At 41.4% G+C, this 27460-nt stretch overlaps 1 protein-coding gene across 1 annotated transcript in view; it reads left to right on the plus strand.

The window, feature by feature from the left end:
* The window catches only part of LOC136945292 (metabotropic glutamate receptor 4-like), an 82737-nt gene extending 73626 nt beyond the window's left edge, over positions 1-9111 (plus strand). Inside the window, exons 9-10 of the mRNA XM_067239050.1 lie at positions 5946-6192; positions 9062-9111. Coding sequence (XP_067095151.1) covers positions 5946-6192; positions 9062-9111 — 297 coding nt within the window. The remainder of the gene's footprint in view (positions 1-5945; positions 6193-9061) is intronic.
* Positions 9112-27460: the final 18349 nt, after the last annotated feature.

Here is a 27460-nt window from a genome sequence, read left to right on the forward strand (position 1 = left end):
AGGGAAGAACCATAAGAGCATGTAGTTAAACAAGTTACAATTAAACAACATGAACCGCTATACGTGCAAGTGTACCTGTGGAAAAAACAAGCAACAATAATAAAAACTATATATCACAGCGAGTACAAAAAATGTAAAACAGTTACCACTAACCACAAGAGCAACAAGTCTCTGAGCAAGAGTCATTGTGATCCTTGAGGAAACTAACATCGGGTCAAGCGAACCATTCCTAAGTACCGTTGTACTCCTGGAACAAGTGCGTCTTGAGCCTTTTCTTGAAGGTGGAGAGACAGTCAGTGTCTCTGATGGAGGTGGGGAGTTGATTCCACCACTGGGGGGCCAGACAGGAGAAGAGCTTGTGTTGGGACCGGGCGGTCTAGAGCAGTGGGACCACCAGGCGGTTGTCTGAAGAAGACCGTAGGTGATGGGTGGGGGTGTAAGGCTGCAGGAGAGACTTGATGTAGACGGGTGCAGTCCCGTTCACTGCTCGGAAGGTCAATACCAGGGTCTTGAATCTGATACGGGCCATGATAGGTAGCCAGTGGAGAGAGATGAGGAGCGGGGTAACATGAGAGCGTCTGAGTAGATTGTAGACCAGGCGGGCCGCTGCGTTCTGAATCCTCTGAAGAGGGCGGGTTGCACATGCTGGGAGACCAGCGAGCAGCGAGTTGCAATAGTCCAACTTGGAGAGGACAAGTGCTTGGACTAGCAGCTGGGTGGAGTGCTCAGACAGGTATCTCCTGATCTTCCGGATGTTGTAGAGGGTGAATCTACACGACCGGGAGACCGCAGCAATGTGGGCCGTGAGGGAGAGCTCGTCGTCCATGGTAACCCCAAGGTTCCTGGCAGAGGATGAAGGGGTCACCGTCGCAGATCCCAGGGTGATTGAGAGATCGTGGGAGATGGAGGGTTTAGCCGGGATGATGAGAAGTTCTGTTTTGGCAAGGTTCAGCTGGAGGTGGTGCTCGGTCATCCAGGCGGAGATGTCTGTGAGGCAGGCCTCAATCTTAGCTGAGATCCCCGGATCGGGAGGAACGACAGGTACAGCTGCATGTCGTCAGTGTAGCAGTGGTAGGAGAAGCCATGGGAGGTGATGATTGGTCCAAGTGAGGTGGTGTACAGAGAGAAGGGGGAGGGGTCCAAGGACGGAGCCCTGTGGGACACCAGTGGAGAGCTGGCGAGGGCCTGACAGTTTGCCTCCCAGGAAACCTGGTAGGATCTTCCCGACAGGTAGGATGAGATCCACTGGAGTGCAGTGCCAGTGATGCCCATCTCAGAAAGTCTGGCGAGCAGGATCTGGTGGTTAACCGTATCAAACGCTGCAGAAAGGTCCAGCAGAATGATGACGGATGACGTGGAAGCCGCTCTGGCAGACTGGAGGGCAGTGGTGACTGAAAGGAGGGCAGTCTCTGTGGAGTGGCCAGTCTTGAAGCCCGATTGGTTGGGGTCAAGCAGGTTGTTCTGAGAGAGAAAGTTAGACAGTTGGTTAGATACAGCACGTTCAATTGTTTTTGAAAGGAAGGGTAACAGTGATACCGGTCTGTAGTTCTGGAGGACGGCAGGGTTAAGGGAGGGTTTTTTGAGTAGAGGGGTAACTTTAGCCTGTTTGAAGGCAAGGGGAAGGTGCCAGAGGTAAGAGAGGAGTTTAGGACATGGAGAAGAAAAGTTATGATGGAGGGGGAGATGGTTTGAAAGAGAGGGGAGGGGATAGGATCAAGGGGACAGGAGGTGGGGCGATGAGAGAGAATGAGGTCAGAGATCTCTGCCTCAGACAGGGGAGAAAAAGAGTTTAGACATTTAGTTGGGTCAGTCATGGAGGGTGAGAGGGAAGGAAAGGTGGGTTTAGGGAACCGACTGCTAATGTTGGCGACTTTTTTCTCAAAGAAGAAGGAGAAGTCGTCTGCTGTCAGGGTGGAGGGAGGGGGTGGGGGAGGTTGGTTAAGAAGGGTGGAGAAGGTAGAAAAAAGTTTGTGGGGGTTTGAAGCGGAGTTAATTTTGTTCAGAAAGTAGAGGGTTTTAGCACCAGTTATGTGAGAAGAGCAGGATTTGAGGAGGGAGTGATACTTATCAAGGTCCAGGCCGCCTTTGGACTTGCGCCATCTCCTCTCAGCTGCCCGAAGGGTGGACCGTTCTTCACGAATAACATCCGTAAGCCACGGGCAGGAGGGAGAAGATCGTGCAGGCCTGGTTGACAGGGGACAGAGAGAGTCAAGTGATGCAGTTAAAGTGGTTAACAAGGTGTCGGTGGCAGTGTTAGTGGGGTGGGACGAGAACTCGTCAATGGGGGGGAGGGAGGATGTTACAATAGAGGAGAAATGGGAGGGGGATAGGGAGCGGAGGTTGCGCCGGAAAGTTACAAGGGGAGGGGAGGTAGAAGGAGTTGGAGGGAGAGAGATAGAGAATTGGATAAAGGAGTGATCAGAAATATGCAGTGGGGTTACAGAGGTTAAGTCAGTGATACAGTTACGTGTCAGGATGAGGTCTAGCTGTTTGCCTGCCTTGTGGGTCGCCGGTGTGCTCAGCAGCGTCAGGTCGAAGGAGGTCAGGAGAGACAAGAAGTCGACGGCCTGCGTTCCTTGGAGGTGGATGTTGAAGTCCCCAAGGATTATCAGGGGGGTTCCATCATCCGGGAGGACGCTGAGGAGCATGTCCAGCTCCTCCACAAAGTCGGCTAGCGGGCCTGGTGGGCGATAAAGAACAATTAAGCATGCTTTGATAGGATCAGTTAGCATCGCATAATGGTGTTCAAATGATTTGGCAGTAACAGGGAGTGGTGTGGATGTGTATTTAATATGTGGGGAAAGAAGCAACCCTGTCCCACCACCCCGCCCGGTTGAGCGGGGTGAGTGAGTAAAGGAGTGGTTGACGGAGAGAGCAGCTGGAGTTGCAGTGTTCTCAGGGCGGATCCATGTCTCTGTCAGCGCAAGGGCATGAAGAGAAGCATGAGATGCAAACGCTGGGATGAAGTCTGCCTTGTTCACAGCAGACTGGCAGTTCCAGAGCCCTATAGAAAGAGAGAGGGCAGGTGGAGAAGATCTGGATAGGTAGTGAAGGTTAGAAGTTGACCGTATATACTTTGTGATATATCTACGTCTACGAGTAGTGTAATGAACGGGAATGCTGAAGAAACACATGCTAGCTATGAATATGTTCTAGGTGGATTAGAATACAAATAGGGTGATGCTTATCAGAAGAGGTGATCCGCCTCGTCGGCCATCCTCGGTGCATGCATGATGAAGTGTTCTGCCAATTATGGCTGTTTGACTTTTATGTGACAAGAAACAGGGAGAATGACATTTGGTTGTTGAACACTTTCTCTCAGCATGACTCCAAAGGAGCAACAATGGGAAAAAACTCCTAGTTGAAAGTGGTTGTAAACATTTAGAGGCAGTAGAGAGGTATATGTATATTCTCTGTTGTAGCATAAAAGCAGATGATAAATGTCCATAAAATCACAACAAAGCCTTAAAATGTGTTTCTTATCTGGTTCACTTCAAAGGGGGCTTATGCTGTCTTGCAACCATTGAAGGCAATACTATGTAATGACTAACATCTTCAAATGTTACTGCAAATAAAACAGAGCCAATAGGAAAGCAAAGTCAAAAACATGGTCATGACTGCAGCTCCTTTGATGTTGCTGAGGACTAAACGATCTCACACATGAGGATGGCTGTAGAATTTAAATAACTGCAGTTCCAGGAAATAATCGGATAATCTTATTAATGCATTATTTATGTTTTCATGTTGTTGTCTATTCCCAACGCTGTATGAGCCATGTCAGTGTGATATTATGTACTAACTGAAAAATTCTGGCATCTGCGATAATGCAGAGGCAGTATCTCTTTTATGGGTCTAAGGATAGTGATTGGAGCTGTGTAATTTATGGTTTTGACAAAGCTGTGTGGTGAGGGCCTGCATCAAAGATGGAAAATATGTTTTGTCTCCAACTTGAATCCACAGTACAATACTTCTTATACTGTGCTGAGACATCAGCTGGCTGAATCAGAAAACTGCTGTCCTGTTACTTTGGAAATACATTCTCGCTCCCGTACAGGATGGTTGTGTCTCATGAAGACCTTCTCTTAAGCGTCCATCCACCGCTATGCCGATGAGGCAGATTGGCGATCATATCAGGTTGTCAAGGTTAATTTATCTCACCTGAGCTGGCAGAAGGGAGCAGGGGTCCTGGCCCTCTCACAGAGTGACTCCACCCTGTACTCAAGGGGACAGCAATATTGTGCTGAAGTCACCCCAGGCCGTATGTAATCTTCTCAGGAGATTACAAACTCCCCCTCCATCACCAGGGAATGCTTGGGTGCTACGTGCAGCGTGATGGACTTCGAGGTCACTTTCATTTTGCACAGACCTGCAAGTCATCTCAGAGGATGTGTCTTTGGGAGCTTCCCATGTGCAGATTGAGAATCCAATTTCATAAGGCATCATTGTATGTTTCAACAAATATTGCAATTATTGCATTGTTCTCTTTCATTTGAAAGCATTTGCATACATAACACGGTTCAGAGAAATTATACTCTGTGTAATAGTCTAATATGATAGTCTGTAAACTGCCAGGTAAATGCTGCTGTTCCCGTATAAAATCTGAAAACCATATTCAGAAAGGTTGATCCGCATATTGCAATGCACAAACATGCCTTCAAGGTATGAAATTAGATGACTGCTGAAAAGTAACTTATTCTCTATAAATGTAAGAAATGTAATTTATTGTAATTGTATTACCAAACATTTATAAAAACACATTTATGGTATACACTTAAATACAATGATAATAAGAGATGTCAAGACCCAACACGTTGAGAAACATATCATTTATAGCTTTTGACATTCTCATGACTAACGACCCTGTGGGTTAGCATTTCCCTTGCCACGCCATTCAGTCACTCGGGATGTCTTTGAATGTAATGCCACTCTCAACCTGAGGCAAATCTGTTAGAGAGGTGGTTGGCTGTGAGCTGTATTTCCAATTTACACCCTTGTCCTTTTCCTCAACAATACTAAAACCGAAGACAGAAGAGAGTTGTGTTTCAAATACAATGTTGTCCACCTTAGAGGACTAGAACATTTCCCTGGATAACTTCTGAGGTCTTTGGAGCGCTAGAAATTACAGTACCTGTCCTCCTAGATGATATTTGTTTTTTATACAGTACTGTATGTTCTATTTCTCAGTGGTTGTCCGGAACAGTTTTAAGATTATATTTAATTTAATTTTATATTTTGCTCAGAAATGTCAGTTGTAGAATGTACTTATGTACTATGTATTTGTTTAGCAAAAAAGATTGAAATACACAGTTGTTCATTAAATGTTTATCCATATACAACTTCATGCTAAGTTGGATAGTACAGTAGTCCAAATTTTAATCAAAGATGGTCAGGGTACATGTGATTGTGAATAATTTCATGCATGTTAAAACACAAATGGAAACATAACTCCTAAGAATTTGTATACATTTCCAAGGTGTCTCTGCATGCTCTATGCTCATGCCTCAAGCCACTGCTCTTCTCTACAGCTGTAAGTCCCAGCTGCCATTTGAGACAAACACACACAAACACACATGCTTACACACAATCAAACACCATACACTGAACCACTGGGGTCAGACAGTGACAAATCAGGAAGAATCCTGCATCAGTCACTAAGGAAAAATAAACATGCACCAATAAAACCACAAGCACTTGTGACAATGAACTTGTGACACCTGTTCTGTATGTCCCAATATTATAATCTTAGATCTGATGGTGACAATGTTCTCAGACTTAAGCTTACTACAGTATACAGTAGATCTTGTAGTCTTGTGTGATTTTGCAGCTCTTATACATTTAGTCATTTAGCAGACACTCTTATTTCACTCTGGCCTCTTCAACTAAAGCATCACTGTCCTGGTGTAACAACAATGTCCTGTTCTTTTATTTTCTCCTGTCCACACCAGATGTACATCCAGACCACCACGCTGACCATCTCTGTGAGTCTGAGTGCCTCTGTGTCGCTGGGGATGCTCTACATGCCCAAGGTCTACGTGGTCCTTTTTCACCCTGAACAGAACGTGCCCAAGCGCAAACGCAGCCTCAAGGCAGTGGTCACCGCAGCAACCATGTCTAACAAGTTCAACCCCAAGGGCGGCCTCAGGCCCAACGGAGAGGCCAAGTCTGAACTATGTGAAAGCCTAGAGACACAAGGTGAGTAGCCACCCAAGGCTCCCAGGTTGGCAGGCTAGGGACATGATAATAGAGATCAGTAAACTCACAAATGGTACTGGTTTTGTACTTCATCTTGACTTAATTTTGTTAAGTCAGTGACTTGTTTCAGGGCAACAGTAGCTGGCTTGAAAACAAATAAAGTGCAAGCTTTTAATGCATGTAAGCATAATTTATGCTTTTGTTATTTTACACTACAACGGCTTTAGAAAATTAGCCAGTGTTATGTAAGGTGTGCACTTCTTGGGTGTGCACTTCCTTTGCCAGATAATTATACTTTATCTTATACTACAACTGAAGCATAGCATCAAAGCAGAGCAGGTAATCAGGATGGATCAATATATATCTAGGTGACAGAAAACACAGCTGATTAACTCTCTAGCCTCCAGGGATTTCCCATGGATAAACAGGAGGAGGCACTGCATGCTTTAACATGTCAGTCATGGCCTGACACATCCACCAGACAAAAAAGTAATCAACACATTGTAGCTGAAACATGTTCTCCAAAAAACAACTATTAAAAAGCAGTTGGAATCACTCCATCCAATCAATTTTAAACACCATGGATGTCAATTCACTATGTCTAATTTTTCACCTTTGTAACCAAAAACATTTGTACTTCCTTTCAATGAGGAGGCAGGAAACCTTGCAAAATGTCACTTCTTACAATACATGCAATTTCTCACGTTGGACATTTCAAGGAGACAGGTACTGTAGTTGGAGGGTAAAAAAAGTGTAAATAACGTTAGATGGAGGGGTGGTCAATCTTGCCCTGAATTTGAAGGTATTCTTTTCAGGTAGTTTTGTGGGATGTAAGACTATCTATCTGCTCGACAGTGTATCTGAATTGCAAGTGTCTACTATGTCCACATGGATGAATCCCCTTCCTCTGCTGGTGGAAAACGTGATCATGGCACTTAGATGAGATGCCAGATAATTTTCACAACATGAGTCTTGACTGTGACCTGGATCCTGTGGTTGAACCTGGAGGACTAACAGCTGCTCTTTGTGCTTGTATGTCAGACTGTGGAGAGGGAGGGGAACCATGTGAGGGGCTTTAGACTCTCAGGTAACTGGAAGACTATCAAGCTCGCCTCCCAACACTGTTTGAACACTTTCCTCACCTTATGTTTGTTCTAATGTTCACATGGATTCAATGCTTGCCTTAGCTGTGCACTGAACTTAACAGCCGTCCTGCCCTTGGCTATAATACAACACCCCCAATAGTCTCAGACAATTTTCTCCCTCACAGACACATTCTTGAGCCACAAACATTAACATAGCTAGACAATGTTGACGTGTCATACTGCAAATGGCCAATGAATGTGCTGAATCCTGATCCGTGCTAATGTGGCGAGATGACACCACTCTGCATGAATGTGGGGGACAAGTGATAGCCGCATGTCCCCTGTAATCTGTTTCCCATGTTGACAAACTGAGGAATTTGTGGTAATGGGACGTACAACAACAATAAGAGTGGAGAGGGAATGACAGATGGGTCTGCCAGCCCCAATTCTTTCTGGACCATCTATTTTTTATCTAGGCCTCGCAGCGCATAAATATTTAAATAAGGTTCATTTATCAATCCTTCTCTAGGTGAGAATGATGGTGAAATGGAGAGATCCCTCCACAAGACACACATGCACACAGGAACACACACACTCACACACACACACACTTACAAACACACACAAACACACACACATACCTGATGTCCATCACACATCCCTTTCCTCTAGAATCTTTGCCCCTCACTTAGGCTGTCAGCAGTCCACGATTGGATTTATCCCCTCTGACTCTCTCAATCAGTGAGCAGGCTGCTAGCAACACAATTGTCAGATTGGTATTGTGATTACAACACAGAGCATGCAAGCTGATGGCAATTCACAAACACACACACACGCACACCCACACACACACCTGACTCCAGGAGAGACCATGTTGGGTCAGATTCTGTGTTAGGGCTTTGTCCCTTTTGTTCTGGTACACGTCCAGCACATGTTCTTCCCTCAGGCACTACACCGCTTACTCACAGCTACACAAGGCCAGAGAACAAAACAGGCATCAAATACTGTGCTATTGACTGCCAAATACAGGCATGCCAAACAGCAGTGGTCCTTATTTTCTAAATGGCTAATGAGTTACACATTTGTTTACTGTGTTAGGTTAAATGTCACATAAAATTTTATAGTTTGCTACTTATTCTTTTACTTTCTCCCAGATGTGTCTGTACTGCAACATTATTGAAAGCACTGCATGTTTTGCTTGGTGCACAGAGTGCAATCTTATGTCTCAGCATGTAGTTCTTCGGGTTTTGCATTTGAATGAGCCAAACTGCATCACATACTGTACTAGAAAATGTGTGCATAAATGAAAAAATCTAAAATTGTCCTTGAATCAGGACATGCTATGAAGCGGGTACGGTATGTAACATAGTATTCAGAAACTGAGAGCTATAGTCGAGCAAGTTTTGCCAAAGTGTTTGATTTTCTTGTCACAGCTTTAGCCTGTTCACCTGCTCGCCTATGTGATAAACTATATCTGCATTTAGATATGATATTCAGATTGCAACACATTCTTTAGGTATTGAAAATGTTCTTGTGATACTAAACGGCTGAAATGAATGATGTTACTCACTGCTTGCTATTCATATCAATTACCTTGTGACCATGGCTGGATCCACCTGCACTCCCTAGTGACAAATGTCTGATGGAGTCATGCATTTAGAAAACCTGGCCAAGCAATAATTGGAATGGTCTGAGATAGGGGCTTTCAAAATTATTCAATTAGTCTTTATTGAATCTCAATGTGTTTTTCTCAAAGTTTCTTTTTCTCATTTCTCTTTGCACAGCTTTGGCTTCCAAGCAGACGTACATCAGTTACAGTAACCACGCCACCTAAAAAAGAATACAGTTCCGTTTCAAGCTGAACAAGGACCTGCCTGTGGAATGAACCCCAGAACTGGAACACACATGAAAAAGGAAAAAAGAAAAAGTGAAAAAGAATAATCACTACAAATACAGAATGGATCTCAACTTCATGAGGACCAGTCAAGGTTTAAATACCACACACAACTAGAAGGGCAGTTTCGTTTGGGGATGGGGAGGTGGAGGGTGTCAGGGAGATGTGACAGTGAAGTTTCCTCCTCCCTATCCCCTCCCTCCTTGAAAACACCAGAGATGACAAGCAGTAACATTTCCAAATTAAGACTGGGAGAGTGACGGAGAAACAGTTTTCCTTCTGGAGTGTCTTTTGTTATGTTCTCTCTCACGCCCACTTGAACCTTTTCTGTAATAGTGACTTAATATATTTTTCCTCAGTCTACAATTATTTGAAGTCTGGTGATAACAAAAGGCTGGTAAAATGTAGCCATTTTGCTTTAAACATTGCTAAACTAACTGGAAACGTTATTTTTTTATTATTCTATTGTTACTGTGTGGGATGTTTGTTGAATTTAAAGTAAACCTTGTATTGTCATTCAGTTTACAAAACAAAGATGCTGTCAGTTTGGTCATGTTGACACTGGTTTATGCAACACTATGACCTTTGGTATGCCTTATCATTCAATGCTACAGCATGGATTAAATACTGTACATAATTTCTACAGTCGACTTCAGGAGGTATGGGAAATCCAAGCAAACAGTTGGTACTACCTGTACTCAAGTAGTCTGTAATAATGACAATCCCATCCAACGTTATCTAAGCAGTCCTTGTGTCCACTGTCCAGTCCTTGAGCATGCCCACAGGAGCATCATGTGTACTGTGCTGTGTTGTCAACGTCTATGGAATGCGACATCTGTGAGGATCATAGTTTAAATAAATTGTTTCAGTGACATAATTTTGGGGTACCAGTGAGTGAACAAAGGGTTTGAATACCCCATACCTTGAAACAGTATGTGCTCATCGGACCTAGCATCAGTAAATGTCAGCCAAGCCAGACTTGTCCCTGGCTGCAACATTGTTGATCATGATGATAAACATATATTTTTCTGTTGAATTGACTATGGTTCCATTAGCGGTGATGTGGGTTGGTTCATTCTGGAGGCTTCTTCAGTTCAGTGTGTTTCTCCTCTCTTCACAACCATTCATATTGTGCTTCTTTAAAATATCATTGTATAAGATCCAGAAGGAAAACTATGGAAGAAGAAGATTATAAACACCATTTGTACCAGAAGACAAAGCCTGTGGTTGGATTCATGTCTCTCAGCTCTCAGCATCAATAAACATTTCAGATGTTGCAGAAAAATTAAATAGTGTTTTTTTTCTTTAATTGATAAAGTATTGTGGGATTGTTTGTGTTTGTGAATATGATGATTTTATGCTTTCTGCCTTTCCCCTCATAATTCCCCCCCCCCCCCCCCCCAACACTTTGTCTGTGTTGCAAAATAGAGTATGTAAGTGCTGACCGAAATTAAATGGCAAGTTAATGTACGTTATTAAAAAGTGATTGATCATGCTTTATGTAATGACCTATTAAAAAAGAAAGCTACAAAATTACAGTGCCTGGATATTTATGAATTACATATAGAAAACCGGAAAATGTGTAGAGCATGTTCATTTTTATACAACATATTTCTAATAAAATACTGTTTTGCTAATGAAAGTGTTGATTCTTTTTGTTTTGGAAAAATAGTTATGTATACACCATATGTTATCTCGAAGTAAATGTAACGTAAGTTTGTACTGGTCCTTATTTGTAGCTTGGGAGTGGGAGAAACTCAATGCTTGGGACAGATTTACACTGCAGTGGGCACATATCATCATTTGTGGTCTTAGTCTGTGTACATGATCAAACAATTGTAGGCAGAGGCACAATTATGCAATGCACCAGCACCCACCCTGCACAACACTGTGTAAATCATATACAATGACAAAAAACAAAGGTTGAGCAAGCACATGTCCCTGACAAGGAAGAATGTGTACTGTAGCTGGAACATTGAAATAATAAAGTAATGACTCGATTCAAGAAGTATCTGAGAGTATGAGTAAAACAAAAATATAATGTGATTGATCATTCCAATTTAAAAGCTCAAATCTCAGTCATCATTGTGATACAGAGCAACGTTTAAGATGTAGGTATGATTTCAATCAGGAGAGACCTGGGATGAGTGAAAGATGTTTATTACAGAATAATAAATGTACTATAGTGTTATAGGATATAGGAGCTTGAACCCCACGGGGAATTATTTAGATCAACGGACGCCTGCCCAACGCCCGAAGAAGAATCCCCCACGGAGTCCAGACACTGGTGCCGCTGGCGGCAGCCGACGACCAATCGAGCCGAAGACTGAGACAAGAACCGGGTGGCGACGGGGTTGTGGAGGGTCGCGCACTTGATAGCATGAACAAACTACACAGGGAGAGAATCATATTTAAAGGCACGGATCATGTGACACCAATAATTGATAGGCGGGAGCGCTAATCGACCTGAACCCCAGTGACCACCCGGGTGGTCACTGGGGTTCCGGGGTCACATGATCCGTGCCTTTAAATATGATTCTCTCCCTGTGTAGTTTGTTCATGCTATCAAGTGCGCGACCCTCCACAACCCCGTCGCCACCCGGTTCTTGTCTCAGTCTTCGGCTCGATTGGTCGTGAGTAGTGTACACTACGATTAAGCCTGTGTGCAGGGATCGGTTTTGCCTGACTGAACTTGCGCAAGCTTCATTTGTTGGATTTGTTTGACAAATTAAAAATAAAACTGTACAAAATGTTATTCGTATGGCCCTTTTTACAAGCAATTTCTCAGAGGGCTTTACAGATGCCTATAGATCAGAACTTATACTGTAACCAACCTAAATCCTCAAAGCAGACAAGGAAAAGATCCCAATAAACTTCGGAACCCTTCCATGAGAGAGCCCTTCCTCTACAGTGTTGGTGATACAGAGGTGCAAAGCATGCTGTAGGCTGGAGACAATTCTGCAATAAAAAATAGTTTTTTGCAAACGTGTGAATGTTGAAGTCACACAAATTCAGAGTTCTGCATTTGCAGAGCATCAACAATTTCCCTGCATTGATAATTGTCCGTTTGGGGCAGCGGTCAGCTACAGGACTGGGAAGTAAAAGATCAGTGTAAAACCACAAGACAGTCAGGTAGGATTCAGCATGGAACTCTGCATTGTCCATCAGGGCATTCGTGACCAGTGGCTGCGAGGTTGTCTATGTCAAAATGTTAGCAAACCGGCAACCTGGCAGATGTTGGCAGCTCAACAACCAGTGAGGCGGAGTGAGAGAGAAAGGTTAGAGACTGCAGAAGAGAAAGTAGCCAGTTAAATGTAAGCTACAGTAGTGCAGGGGTTCAGCCGGAAGACTGACCAAGGAGGTCCTTCTGCAAAGTTTTCAATGCAGCCTTAAACATTGAGACAGTGTCAGACTCACAGGAAGTCTAATCCAGAGGAGAGAAGCTACTGTATGAGAAAGCCCTGCCTCGTTGTTTTTTTCTACTACTGCTACTGTAATGTGTAGAGGCATGTTATTTTCCATCTGACAATTGTTGATATTATGTATGGAAGATAGAGCTAACATCAGCTTCACCTACAATCCGAATATGAAGATAAATACATCTGCTTGTAAAATGCTTTCTTTTAATCCATGTTTTCTACATTGGTGTTCATGTATTGTTAATGTCACATGCGCTTAATAAATGTCACCTAAGAGGCAAATCTTAGGTTTTCCTACATGATTTAAAACATCTGGATTTCCACAGTAAAATCACATCAACACCTCATGTCATCATGGCCTGTGTTTAAATCTGTACTCTTCCATCAAAATGGAACAGGATAAGATTCTAATATTCCACATTGTAATTTTTATAGCTGAATCTTAAAAAACTTGTGGTTCACAGGCGTAAATGTTGTCCGCAGCATTGCAGGAAAGACAAATTAATATCTGCCTCAGACAGAAAATTTTAAAGCACAACGTACATACTGGTACACATCTTATTGGTGGTCCACTTAGATTAAGGAATTGTCCTTCTTCTGTCCATTAGGTTTAATGAAACCAGATCATAAATCAAATACATTAATATCACCAACTCTTAATATGGGTTGTCAGTACAACTGAAGTAAGGCAGTCATGTGTGGTGTTAAAGTTATGAGGTCAGGAGCTGTTTGTTATCTGCACAGCTTTGTGTCCAGGAACATTTAAACCTTATCTCTGTGCAGGTATGTCTCCCTGCAATTTAAGTTATTTCTGCTACACAGGGCTTTGTGTGGTGCAGGAGGACAACATGACCTGAACAAGGAGAGGAGAAATGTTCGATGGCTGAGGCAAAACTTTGGGATTTCATATACTAAGACTGGGAAATATTTCCATTCTGGAAACAGTAAATACTGAGAGTAAATCCAATCGTATTTTGTCAAATGGAGTTAGACATAACTAAGATTCTGAGAGAGAAGACCACAGCTCAATGTCCATCGGTCATCACTATCACACACCTGATGACCAGCGGCAAATCACCTCACCTACATGTTTGATTCCCATCGGCCAATCACAACATATACAGGTCGATAGGTGACTTTATTTTACAACCTGTCTTAAGCTCTCTTCCTCTACTCTTCAGCTCCTCTTTCTGATACCCAGGCAGGGGCGCGGTATAGGGGGGAAAGGTTAGGACGATTCTAAGGGCCCCTGACTGACAGGGGCCTCAAAACATAGGCAAAAAGTAATATAAAATTATACTATATAAACCATCATCGAGTATATAATACATTTAAAATATAATAATACAATGAATGATCTCTTTGTTTTTACTTGTGTTTGGCAATAAAGGTTAAATATCCGTATTGACCAAAAAGTAAACATCCATATTGACCGACCATCCCCCTGTATCTGCATGAAATGGTTTGATCCTGCCTTAGCGCACTTATCGGTGACGGTGTTTAGTTGCAGTCAGTAGAAGCGCTAGTCGCTAGAATGTCGGGCCGTAAACACAAATCAGGGTTTCGGAAAAGATCAGAGAAAAAAGAAAGAGAGGATAGACAAAAGAGAGGGTTTCAATCAGTAACCCTTTTTTTTTTTACCAAGAAAGGTGGGTAGCCAATCTGTGAGTGGTATTAACCTGTTGGGTTAATGTCCATATAAGCTATCTAGCTACCCAGCTAACAAGGGACATCATTGTGTTAGTTGGGTACAGTGTTAGCCTACATTTCATCAACATTTAATCAGTGCAGGGAAACATTTAGCAAGATATTCAGATTAAATCATTGTCCCGACTCCCTGCCCCTTTTAACAGACTTAACAACAGATGAGGCAGCAGCACCCCAGTCTCCCCATTACTAGTAGCATTATTAGTGGCAGTTGAAAAGAATGAAATTCTGAAACTTGACTGAGAGACAAAGTAGCATCAGACCTTATAGAAAACTGTATGAGAGAGGAACATTCCCAAATTGTAGCTCCAGACTTCCTCTTCTGAGAGTAAAGAAGCCTGGTGAGAGGTTCAAGCCCCCTCAGCAGGCAATCAAGACCCTCTGAAACGACATCAAATACTGAATCGTCATCTGAGGTGACGAAAAAAGTAGTGTTCTTTAATATATGAAGTGGTGGATCTCATTTTGTTATGCATTATTCAGACAAAATTCACAGACAAAGTACTGTTACAGTCAAGATAGTGTACAATGCAGTTTTCAGTTTGGATTTAATCTAAGTTATGATACTTATTCAGTAGTATGTTAGTGTATCTCGGTGTGTGTGCGTTTGTGTGTGGAGTATGAGCATGTGTTTGTGTGTGTTTATCCCGGCATTGCTGTTGGGGGCAGTGATTTAGGATCAGCAAGGCTCCATCTCATCACTCTTCACACACAGTACTGTACACAGGCTTCCCTCCTCTCCGGCTTCTGCCTGCCCACCGTAGTATTTACGTGTTCACTTGGCTGTGCTACTGGAGGGGATGGCCTATATGTCTCTCTGAACCCGCTGAATAATTTAGCTCAACAGCCATTCCTGTAAAAACCCCATCTATATTAATGAACCGCCTGCGATCACCTGGATCATTGTATGAGGTGTCTCTGAGCAGGAAAACCTTTCACCTCCAACTCGTTGTACAGTTGCCCTGGCCCAGGGCTAATGTTGGGGGTAACATATTAAATAACCGGGTTTTTTTGTGGTAATGATTAATATAGAGGAGTACTGTCCTACTTTGTGTGGTCATATTACATAGAAAAAGGTCATTACTTTTCTTAAGATTTTCTCTTTTCAGGAACAATAATAATGGGAACAATAAGTTCATGATTTGTAGCCAGATAATCTATACAGCTCAGATTAATAACATGAATGGATTGTTTGCCCTTCTTCTTATCGTCTTTGGGCTTGACCCTTGTGGTCAACTCATTGCAGCGTGCTGCCCTCTCAGTCCTGGCTCAACTGTGTTCAAGTACTTGCCGCATGTGTACACATACACACGTGAAGCCTAACGAGTCCAGTTCGTAACAGCCACATCTTTAATACTCTGAGCTGCTGAGAATATCTTTGGTCTTCATTACCCTGTGAAGTCACGCTTCAACTTCAAAGATCTATTTGACGTAAAAATGTCCACTGTTCTGCTTGTGGTTAAATGATTTAGCTTTAGATTCCATTCATTTTTTTGAATTGTCTGCTGCAAAATAAACTGATGACAGATGACCTATTATCTAAGTTAATATTAGGCAAATAAGAAAACCTTGCCTAATTAGATAATTCTACACAAAAACCTTCTCTGAACATCTTTAAACACACAATACAACTTGCTGAAGGTTTCTAGGCATGATTCATTGTATGAAATACTAAGTGAAGATACTTTTTTTTTTTTTTACTTCCCTAGTTTCTTGCTTGACAAGAAGACCATCACTTGTTTAATAAGTAAATCAAATTAAATGAGTCCTGCTTCAACCTCCCCCAAACTCTCTCTCTCTCTCTCTCTCTCTCTCTCTCTCTGTCTGTCTGTCTGTCTGTCTGTCTCTATCTCTTTGTCTATAGTTCTTACTCTTTAATGCTTTTTTCTCTGTCCATCTTTTTCTCATAAACAGTCAATGAACCTATTCCTTTGCTCAGCTCAACATCTGCTGCCATGACTCACCATTTGTCTTTATGTACAGTAATTTGCTTTCCAACAGGACCAAGGTAGGTTCTACAATTTCATTATCAGAAATTTTGTTTTCAATTGAAAATAAATGAAAGCTTCAGCAAAGAAAAAAAAAAGAAAAAAGAAAAAGTCTACATGGGTAATGCATGGGCAGTACGTATTGGAGTTTTTACTCACTGACATTCGTTGGCACCCAGCCAGTTTTTGGAAAGCCCAGAGACAAGAGAGCAGTTTACATACCTCAACCCCTCTGTATTGTCTGTTCCATGCTAATGTCTCTGTGGTTAGCATATTAGTTCACACAGGTGAAAATTCAACTACGCCTCTGCAGTCTGTCAAACCAACAGGCTGTGTCAACAGTAAGTACAACAGCATTACGTAATTTGACTTTTCATTTACATGTTTTTCCAGTGATGAGAATCTCCTGTAATGAAGAGTATCTCAAATCTCTATTGATATAAAACAAGTTACGTGTAATCATTAGTATGTGATTATCTTATCGTAACATAAAATTGCTCAGTATATATAAATCAGAATGCAATAGATAATTGCACTTACTTAAGGGCAAATTCAGTTTTACACCTTGGCTGGTGCACAACCTGGGAGATACAGTACTAGGTGAAATTTTAGGATCCAAAAGACAGGTTTTGTGCATCAGTAAATGGGCTGGAAGAACACCTGTTGATGTGACTTGTTTTCATTCTCCACCCAGTTTACCTCGCTGAGCAAACGACAACCACAGTGGCAGCAGAGGACCTGCAGGCTGTAGTTGCCAGGACAAAGCCCACAGTAGGCTAAATAAACCAATGTGAGCCAACATGGACACTCGGTCCTGGTTCATGAATGAAGCTGATACAAGGAAACAATGCTGGCACATCTATTCACACCCAGAACAATTGTGTTGTACCATATCAGGGAGGGAATAACCACGTTCTATGGATTCAATTTTTGCTTTGAATCGTGTGTGTGTGTTTTGTAACCACAGTGTGTACGTCTCAGAAGCTGGCAAAAAGTATGAAGCCAATTCGAGTCACAGGAATTTTAGAGGCAGTGGAGCACAGGGTTAGAATAATACAAAGCACAATAACAGTATTTTCATCACTGACCAGCCTCCTTCTAAAGAGAAGGCTCTAAGTGCTCTGTTTTCACTGTAGCAGGAGAAGGACTTGTTGTTCATGTGAAAGAGACAGCTAACTAGGAAAGCAGTGGATGCGGTTCTATGGAGTTTAGGTTAATTATTGAATAAAGGAAAGTCCATCTCCAAGACTCATTAAATTCACAATCACAAGTTTAACAGGAGGCTGTTGTTGAATACAAATTACATGACTGGTCTTACATACTGATGGCTGGGGGTTATGATACATGTGATTTAGAGTCAATGAAGAAGCTGAGGAGGGAATCTGAAGGGTAAAGATGAGAATAATTTGAATGAACACTAAGATAAGTGTCTTCATGTCACCTTTGCCATTCATCAGTCCATAGATATGGAGCAACTCATAAAAGAATGTGCCTTATTACATCCAATGTGACCTGTGAATAGGACATGTCTACTATGTGCCAAATAGTAATGATAGCTGAGGACTGATGATCATGTGTGGAGAGGGAGATGTTTATCAAGAAAACCAAGGCTACTGACAATATTTTGTTCAGAAGGAAATGTAATAGAAAAGAACATAGATATATATTCTGGTTTGGTTAGAAACCTCTTTAAGTAATGTCTACTGAATCCTACAGGGTAAAAGATTTGCTTGGAAATTTGTTTAATTTGACTTTGTATGCAACATGGTCTAGTGTTGCTGTTGTGTTTACATATATTTCACACATTTCTGCCATATTCATTCAGCACCCCCAATACCTGACAACAATACTCTATGTTCCACTTTTTATAAGGATGAACTCTTAGACCAGAAAAGTCTCTATTGAACAAATACAGTTCAGTGCATTTTGTCTGGGATATTTTAAGTAAATATTATTCATTAAAGGAATATTTATGTATTACAGGTGTAATCCCATCCTAGGGCTATGCTTTACCAGCATGGGGGCAGGGAGGAGAAATCATCTCAGGTTTTTCCTGATGTTTTTATTGCCTGACACCTGCTGTCAACAAGCAAATGATGCTTACATATATTAACTCTTGTATACCTACTTAATGTAGCAACCAACCTTTCAAAAAATATGTACAGTCAGGAAAATAAGTATTTGAACACCCTGCTATTTTGCAAGTTCTTCCACTTAGAAATCATGGAGGGGTCTGAAATTGTCATCGTAGGTGCATGTCCACTGTGAGAGACATAATCAACAAAAAAAAATCCAGAAATCACAATGTATGATTTTTTAACTATTTATTTGTATGATACAGCTGCAAATAAGTATTTGAACACCTGTCTATCAGCTAGAATTCTGACCCTCAAAGACCTGTTAGTCTGCCTTTAAAATGTCCACCTCCACTACATTTATTATCCTAAATTAGATGCACCTGTTTGAGGTCTTTAGCTGCATAAAGCCACCTGTCCACCCCATACAATCAGTAAGAATCCAACTACTAACATGGCCAAGACCAAAGAGCTGTCCAAAGACACTAGAGACAAAATTGTACACCTCCACAAGGCTGGAAAGGGCTACGGGGAAATTTCCAAGCAGCTTGGTGAGAAAAGGTCCACTGTTGGAGCAATCATTAGAAAATGGAAGAAGCTAAACATGACTGTCAATCTCCCTCGGTCTGGGGCTCCATGCAAGATCTCACTTCGTGGGGTTTCAATGATCCTAAGGAAGGTGAGAAATCAGCCCAGAACTACACGGGAGGAGCTGGTCAATGACCTGAAAAGAGCTGGGACCACAGTTTCCAAGGTTACTGTTGGTAATACACTGAGACGTCATGGTTTGAAATCATGCATGGCACGGAGGGTTCCCCTGCTTAAACCAGCACATGTTCAGGCACGTCTTAAGTTTGCCAATGACCATTTGGATGATCCAGAGAAGTCATGGGAGAAAGTCATGTGGTCAGATGAGACCAAAATAGAACTTTGGGGTCATAATTCCACTAAACGTGTTTGGAGGAAGAAGAATGATGAGTACCATCCCAAGAACACCATCCCTACTGTGAAGCATGGGGGTGGTAGCGTCATGCTTTGGGGGTGTTTTTCTGCACATGGGACAGGGCGACTGCACTGTATTAAGGAGAGGATGACCGGGGCCATGTATTGCGAGATTTGGGGGAACAACCTCCTTCCCTCAGTTAGAGCATTAAAGATGGGTCGAGGCTGGGTCTTCCAACATGACAATGACCCGAAGCACACAGCCAGGATAACCAAGGAGTGGCTCCGTAAGAAGCATATCAAGGTTCTGGCGTGGCCTAGACAGTCTCCAGACCTAAACCCAATAGAGAATCTTTGGAGGGAGCTCAAACTCCGTGTTTCTCAGCGACAGGCCGGAAACCTGACTGATCTAGAGAAGATCTGTGTGGAGGAGTGGGCCAAAATCCCTCCTGGTAAAAACTACAGGAAACGTTTGACCTCTGTAATTGCAAACAAAGGCTACTGTATCAAATATTAACATTGACTTTCTCAGGTGTTCAAATACTTATTTGCAGTTGTATCATACAAATAAATAGTTAAAAAAAATCATACATTGTAATTGCTGGATTTTTTTTTTTGGATTATGTCTCTCACAGTGGACATGCACCTACGATGACAATTTCAGACCCCTCCATGATTTCTAAGTGGGAGAACTTGCAAAATAGCAGGGTGTTCAAATACTTATTTTCCTCACTGTATATATCAATTTGTGATACTTATTATCTAACCCATCTTTAAAACATGGCCACATGTATTTACATGAATGATGTAAATAATTATAACAGTCATAATGTTTAAACAAATTAATGAATGGAAAATATTACAGTAATCCCATTAATAATGAAAATGCATGAGAATCTGACTGTTAAGACATACAGGGGGTCACAGGATATGAAAAAGAGCAATAGGTACTAACTGTAAAACATGGTAACCCTTACTACAGTATACTTGTTTATGATAGATAAACTTGACCGCTTACAGAAAAGTTTAGATACTGATCCATGATGCTCATAATTAACCATCAGATGTTATGAAGTGTCTGCACAGTAAAATAAAAGGCCAGGCTCAATCAGAGCTGGTGTCGAAATCATCAGATTCCCTCAACACCTAATCTAAACACCTTGGGACAAACGACACAAGGGATGAGAGTAAATGAATCATGGATAGCCGTCAGGGACAGGAAACGATTAAAGTGCCCCTAGCAAGGGCTAAATGAAATGGAACGGATTGTAAAAGCAGTCTCAAAGATGACAGCCTTGAAGAGTCTGGCGATTTATGAGGGAGGTTTACAGATATTTATGGCTTATTCGGACTTGGGGCTGAATCCCGAGATCACAGGGGTCCTCTAGAACTGAAGTTTAGAGAGAGAGAGAGAGAGAGAGAGAGAAAGAGAGAGAGGGGGGCGAGAGGGGCGGGAGAAGATGGAAATAAACTTATTCCATACTGTAGGACAAATTATTATGACAAATGGAATGACATATCGAATCACAATTTAATAATTTAATGTTAATAAAACTGAAGTACAGATTATTGTAAAGCAAAGTTTGATGATAGTAATGGCATTTTATTTACCTGATCATATAGGTTTGCAGTATGCGGACCATTCACCTTCCAAGTTTAGAGAGCGTGTGGGTCCTCTAGTGCAGCGAGTTTCTCTGTTGGTGGCATTGCATGGGAGATGTAGTCCCACTAACCCTCAGGCACAATAAAGAAAAAGAAGAAGACGTTCCACCACACGCTGACTTCACAACATCAGGCATAGCCCACAAACTGGGAGAATCACCATTCACAACAAGAATCCCACCTAGGATTTAAGACAACACAGTGAGAGAGGAGACTGCATGCCTAACCCAGGTTTAAACATTGTATTCTACGAGACGTGCCACAGTCAGTCAAATATAAACTGAACCATTAACCTTTTCATATGTACTCTTCTAGGTACATTCTGTACTTTACGGAAGATATAATAGTAAGCAAATTGTATTTTTTTATACTGAGCCAAATGTGTATCGATTAAATATTTACTATTTGGCTAATACATCTACAGTTTATACATACAATAGTATGATCCTAACATATTGTTTATTCACATATTTTCAGTTAACACTAAAGGAAGGGAAACTGAATCGGCAGACCTCTCTAATATGCCCCCCCATTGCTCTTCATCACTGGGTGCAGATACATGGCTTCTGTTAGGACCAGGACTTATTGTCTAGAGAATAATTGTTTCCCACATGGGGCATGCATCCAAGTCCTGTCAATAAGCCAGCGGAGGTATATCATAGTCCTCATTAAGGCCAGCTATTATGGACCAGCTGTTTCACAGCACAATAACACAGAATTAGAAATGGTACTTTTCATTTCTGGCCAAAGTGAACAGCAGCCTTGTGGTCCTCCTTAATGACATTACAACACAGAAAGAGCCAGTGTATTTATTTAATTCCATTTTAGTCCTTACCGTAAACCATCAGCTTTTTGGACTCGCACATACAGGTATGCCTTTCCTTTTTTTCTGTTCACAAAATGGACATCACTGGAATGGAGCAGTCCCTCGACTATTATTGGAAGTTTTCTGACATTAGAAATTAACAAGACAAATTCAGAGTGGTTTAAACTAAGCATTTCCATTTTTAATATGATGCATATTTTACTCATCCATTACACAAGATGTTCCTGGTGCTTCAACACCACACAGTGGAGCCAGCTGGTAATGATTTCACCGAAGAAACCATGTCCTTTAGATAGCACCATTGATGCCAAATGTGACTCCACCATGTTTACACAGAAAAGAAAGGGGAAAAAAAGAAAATGCCAGCAAATGCTACAATGTTTTGAAAATACTTTATATGTATACTTCGAGGTAAGATGGACTATTAATTGTTCAGTAGGGTTGCAGTATATAGTGTGAACATACAGAACACAGTTCTTTTTACTCCTCTGTTGTACACCCGTCCATATATACTTACATAAGTGTTTAGTTCAGTAGATAATAGCTAACAATTACCATCACATTCGGTACTGGTAGTCTAGTTAATAAAATCCTCACATTCTGAAGTTGCAGAGGTCATTCTAATCCACAATTTAAAACCCAATTACCTGAATTTATCAGAGTGGTAATAACAAGATATTCCAGGCTGGCCTGGACTCAAACAGACACGCTGCATTAATCCCCCCCAGACCCATCCTCATTTGCCTGTCTCCTCCATGAATATTAGCAATAATAAAGAGGATCTTCTAGGATTTCCAACCTCTTGGTTCCATTTGTTTAATTGAGTGTGAACTTATGTTTGACAAATTTTTATCATGTCCTTTCTCATACCAGATCCTTCACAGCACACATATTAAGAGATGTATAGTTGGGACGGTGCTTTGCACTTCGAACGTGTGAAGGATGATGTCTTTGGTAGCATTCTCTGAAACTACAATTTAGTCTAATAAAACGCCCCAGCAGACACAAAATTATATTTCAAAAGGTGTTCATTGAGACCTAAACTACTCTATATTCTCCTAAAGGTTTTACATAAATTACACAAATAGCAGGTTCTGAAAGTATGTGAAGTTAACAAATGCAAAGATGTGAAACATCTCTCCAACAGCTGTCTGCAACTAATCCATGAATGCAGATCAGCATCGAGCTACTGATTTAACATCTCTATTTATAAATGTGTTGTCACTATCAATGAGTAGACAGTAGAGAACACATTTTAGAGCCCTGCAAAAACTACACTAGATATAAAAAATTTTCTTGTTATCCTGGAACGCAGAAACAGACCAGATGAAGTTGCCTTCATTCTTTGAGGTCATGCTGTTATAGTATACTGTATAATTGGTGGGACTGTAATTAAAAACTCTGTGGAGCAGCTGACCACAACCACACACTTCTAAAGGACTAGAGTTACTCTGAGTTGCATCACTTGGCCTCTGCTGACATAAGATTGTTTGAGGGTTCTCCACCCCTCTATGCACAACACTCAGGTAAGCAGTCTGACCTAGACTGGATGTGGCCTCACCCGTTCATGATGTAGCTCTCTGGTTTGTTGTGCTTTTAAACTCCTCCGGCTTCCCTGGGCTGTGTGACAGGAAATCACAGAATGCATGGTTGAGCATGATCTCTGAGAGCTGTGCAATGTCCATTCACTCTGACAGACAGCACTCTTTTGTCCAATACTGAGTATGAGAGAAATTCTTATGAGTGTGATTCAACTGTAGAGTTTTCATCATCCCTGCTGACTTGGATTGGATATGATTGAGAAGAGGCAACTGATGTATGCTTTTCTGATCAAACAATTGTTCAAGGCCTGCAGAGTTAACTGATAGGGGATTCGACCTGCAGATGCAGCATCATCCTATCCCACTCAGGGGTCGCTGCCTGTACACCTGTTTTTTTGTGGAAAACTGGGACTTCACATACTACCAGGCTGGTAGCTCTGGCTCTGGCAGCTATAAGCAGTCATTGTCAGCACACTCCAGAGATGTGTTTAGAAATTGATATAAGTTTATATAAATTCACTATGGACTTGAAAAGAAAGAAAGTTCTTCAAGTGGTTTATGCAAATAGTGCTGATTCCTAATAGGTCTGGTGTTGGTTAACCAGCGATAATTACACAGTATCAAGCGTTTGTAAAAAAGCAAACATAGAAACATAGATAAGCAATGTTTTTATACTGTGTTATGCATTGATAAACACAGTTACAAATTAGTTAATCTTGGTAAATAGGAACATTTACAAGGAGTTTCATACTTTATATATTACTATTCTATCATACCTAAACAAAGTATTTTACTGTTTTCATTGATCGACATCTGAAATCAACATCAACTTACATGGTATTTCCACACATTTAAGTCAGCAGTCTAATGTACTCAATTACTTTAATCTACATCAGGAGGTCTCCCAGATAAAAAAAAAAATACTGTAAACACTATAGCCGACAATACTTTTATACTGTCCTATCAAAATATTAGTTTTGTAGCCATCCAGTGACATACTGTACAGGATGGGATTTGGACCTGCAACTTCGTGATCGACAGTCAATTGCTTTACCTCTGATCCATACCTTTCCCCATGATGATCTATGTTGATATGCACAGGAAGATTAATTGGATTTACGGTGCTGTGCTGCACTGAATATTGTATCAAATAAAACACAAAAGAAAATGTCCCTCTGAGTCTATACCTGATTGCATTTCCTGAAAATGATTTTTTGAGCTGCATCAAGTTGTTGGATGACCTTCAGACCACACTGAATTATTCACAGTTGAATTAAAGACATCCCACCGGGCGACCTTGAGTGGGAGTTTGCAGTGCCCACCACCATACAAACAGAAAGCTGCAATGCAAAGCCTGTAAAGATTCACTTTGAAACTATAATTACGTTCCAAGCAGAGTTCTTGTCTTTTACTCCCAAACGTCCTCCCTGCTCAGCTTTCAAGGACAAAGCCACAACAGCTGTTGAAACACCGGGATTCACAAATAATAGTCAAAAGCTTACACACGATATAGCTGGAATACCTTCAATATCATCTCATATAATATGTTAATTAATCATCAAGGATCTTTTCATTCTACATGGCTGCAATAGGTCAATCCATAGACGTTCTGCCAAACCATTATCACACATTTAAACGTAACACTTGCAAATTTTGCCGCAATGAAAGCTAAAATAAGATGTCATGTTAAATAAACAAAACACGGTTTCGGTACAACCCTATTACTTCAGGCAATGTCCATGATTTAAACACTTATAAACGTGTTACAGAAGGATTTTGTGCCATACCGTTTGCCTCTTGGTACTTTCCATTAAAATGTCAAAAGTACGTTTTTTGGGGGGCTTTTTGTATGCTGTTCCAGATACACAGGTTAATTGAAGCAAAAGCAAAAAACAGTCGACTCAGTAGTCGAGGGAGCAAAATGTGTGTGTGTTGTCAGTTAGACTTTATCCCAGTGTATCCCTCAACATTTAGTTTATTAACAGCAATACTCACTCACTACCGTATAAAACCACCTTTTTAACCTTATAGCATCCTAAGCTGATGTCATGTAGCCTGGCTCTGCCCTCCTACGTACTTCCGCTCAATTTTGATTTTGCTTCTGTACTAGGTCTGGCCATGAGGTAAGTAAGTCAGATGTCTCCGGTTAATTTTCTACCGGCCAATCAGCGAACAGAGGGAGTGGCTGAGAACAATGACGTTGATGTTGTGTGCTAGTTTGTGTTGTAGTTTCGTAATGGCGACAGAGAAAGATGCAAGCGAATCCATTCGGTCCGTTGTGGCAGCGCTGAATATCCATAAGGTAAAGCCAGAGCAAGAACAAGTTTAGCTGAGTTTTGTTGGTCGCCATGATGTTGTGGCCCTCCTCCCCACGGGGTTCGGGAACAGTTTGATTTTACAGCTACGGCAGCTAGCTCTGTTACAGTAGTGGTGAAGGAATTGGCGAACGCTAGCGATTGGTTATGGCAGATCAGAGTGGCTCTGGGCAGGTCCAATAGTTTTAAACTTCAACAGAGTACCCACCTACAAGGAAGTCAACGCTTGTCAATGGAGCGAGGCCAGACTCTCTGTACAAATGAAATGTACGAGAGTCTGGTTATGACCAGGCTAGTTGTCATGAGCTGTATACACAAATTGTGTTATTTGATGGAGAAAAATGACGTTATATTATTCAAAGATACTTTAGTGAGATCAATTTGTTGTCAACTTTCAAAGACACTCTGTAGCCTTCAAAGCACCTTCAGAGCCCAAAAGTTAGAATCGACCTTCATAGAAATGACTCAGAAATGGCTTGCAAACATTTCGCTTCAAAGTACTAATGACATGGGCGGTCTTAACAGATGCATAGGTAGGCGGCTGCTTGGGGCCCGCTAACAGTGGCCGTAGTAGGGGGGCCCCCAACCAACCTCAAAAGAAAAAAAGAAATCATATCATCATGAACGCTTCAAAGGCATGATACATTTGATATTCTTAAGAAATACCTTGAAACGTTGAAATAGTAGTTAAAATGTCCAGTTCATGGTTATCTGTCCCTACACTCCCTACTTTCACAATGAAATGGACTAGTACGTAACGGTGTGCGGCGCGAGAGATAAACACACAATGACAGAAGGACTGGGAAGTACACAAACAGACGAAGCAAGACGAGTCTAAACGCTAAAATGAAACAAAGTTACCCAAGCGGCTTCAATTTGATTTTCACTACCTATGCCTAACTTGGAATTACATCGGCTTTATTACACAGCAGAATTTAATAATAATACAGATCCACATCCAATGCTTTGTTGAAAACAAAGCCCTTTGCCTGAAATATGGCAACTATTATATTTGAGCCAATGATCCATCATTTTGTCCCCAAAAAAAGAACTTTACGGTTCAAAAGTTCACATCATAATAGATCCCATTTGAAGTTTCTCCAGACAAATACTGGGAGAACATGGAGGGGACAATTAGCATGAACATGATGACAGAGAACACCACAGAATAAGGAGAACAGGACATTCTCTCATACAATGATTCAATTAATGCGTACCTCATAAAAAGGTTAGCCAATGAGAAAGGGAGATCTCAAAATGAGGCAAGTGGAGACTGAAGAAGACAAAGGTATGTAATCATAATGGAGGAAACTAGATAACATTGTGACATGATGTCAACTGGCAACAAACAACAAGTACTCTGAAACACTCGGTACTTTTCTCAGTTTTAATAAGAACTAGACTATAGGAAATCATTCTGTACTGTTTATTGTTCTCTAATTTGGATATGTGGATATATACTAGGGTACCGTACTGCAAACAATCAAACATATACACCTGCTCTACACACCAGGAATCCATAAAATAATGATGGAATCCCATTCTCTACAAAAGCAGGGGAGAGGCTGCTACTGTTGGTGGTACTTAAAAAGTAATTACCTTTCCCGCCTGCCCAAATGTCCATCCAGCTGCCAACGCTGTGTAAATCCTGCGGTGCTAATGGAGGTTCTGTTGTTTAATAAAGTTAAACTTAAGAAGGTAATTTTTATGAGTGGGTTTTTTTTCATTATGACTGAGGAGCATGAGACCATTATTATCCCAGAATTATTTGTTGCCATCATTCCCCTGCATTGCCTTGCAGGGGACAAGGGTAG

This window comes from Osmerus mordax, chromosome 7, assembly GCF_038355195.1.
Source record: "Osmerus mordax isolate fOsmMor3 chromosome 7, fOsmMor3.pri, whole genome shotgun sequence".
NCBI lineage: Eukaryota > Metazoa > Chordata > Actinopteri > Osmeriformes > Osmeridae > Osmerus > Osmerus mordax.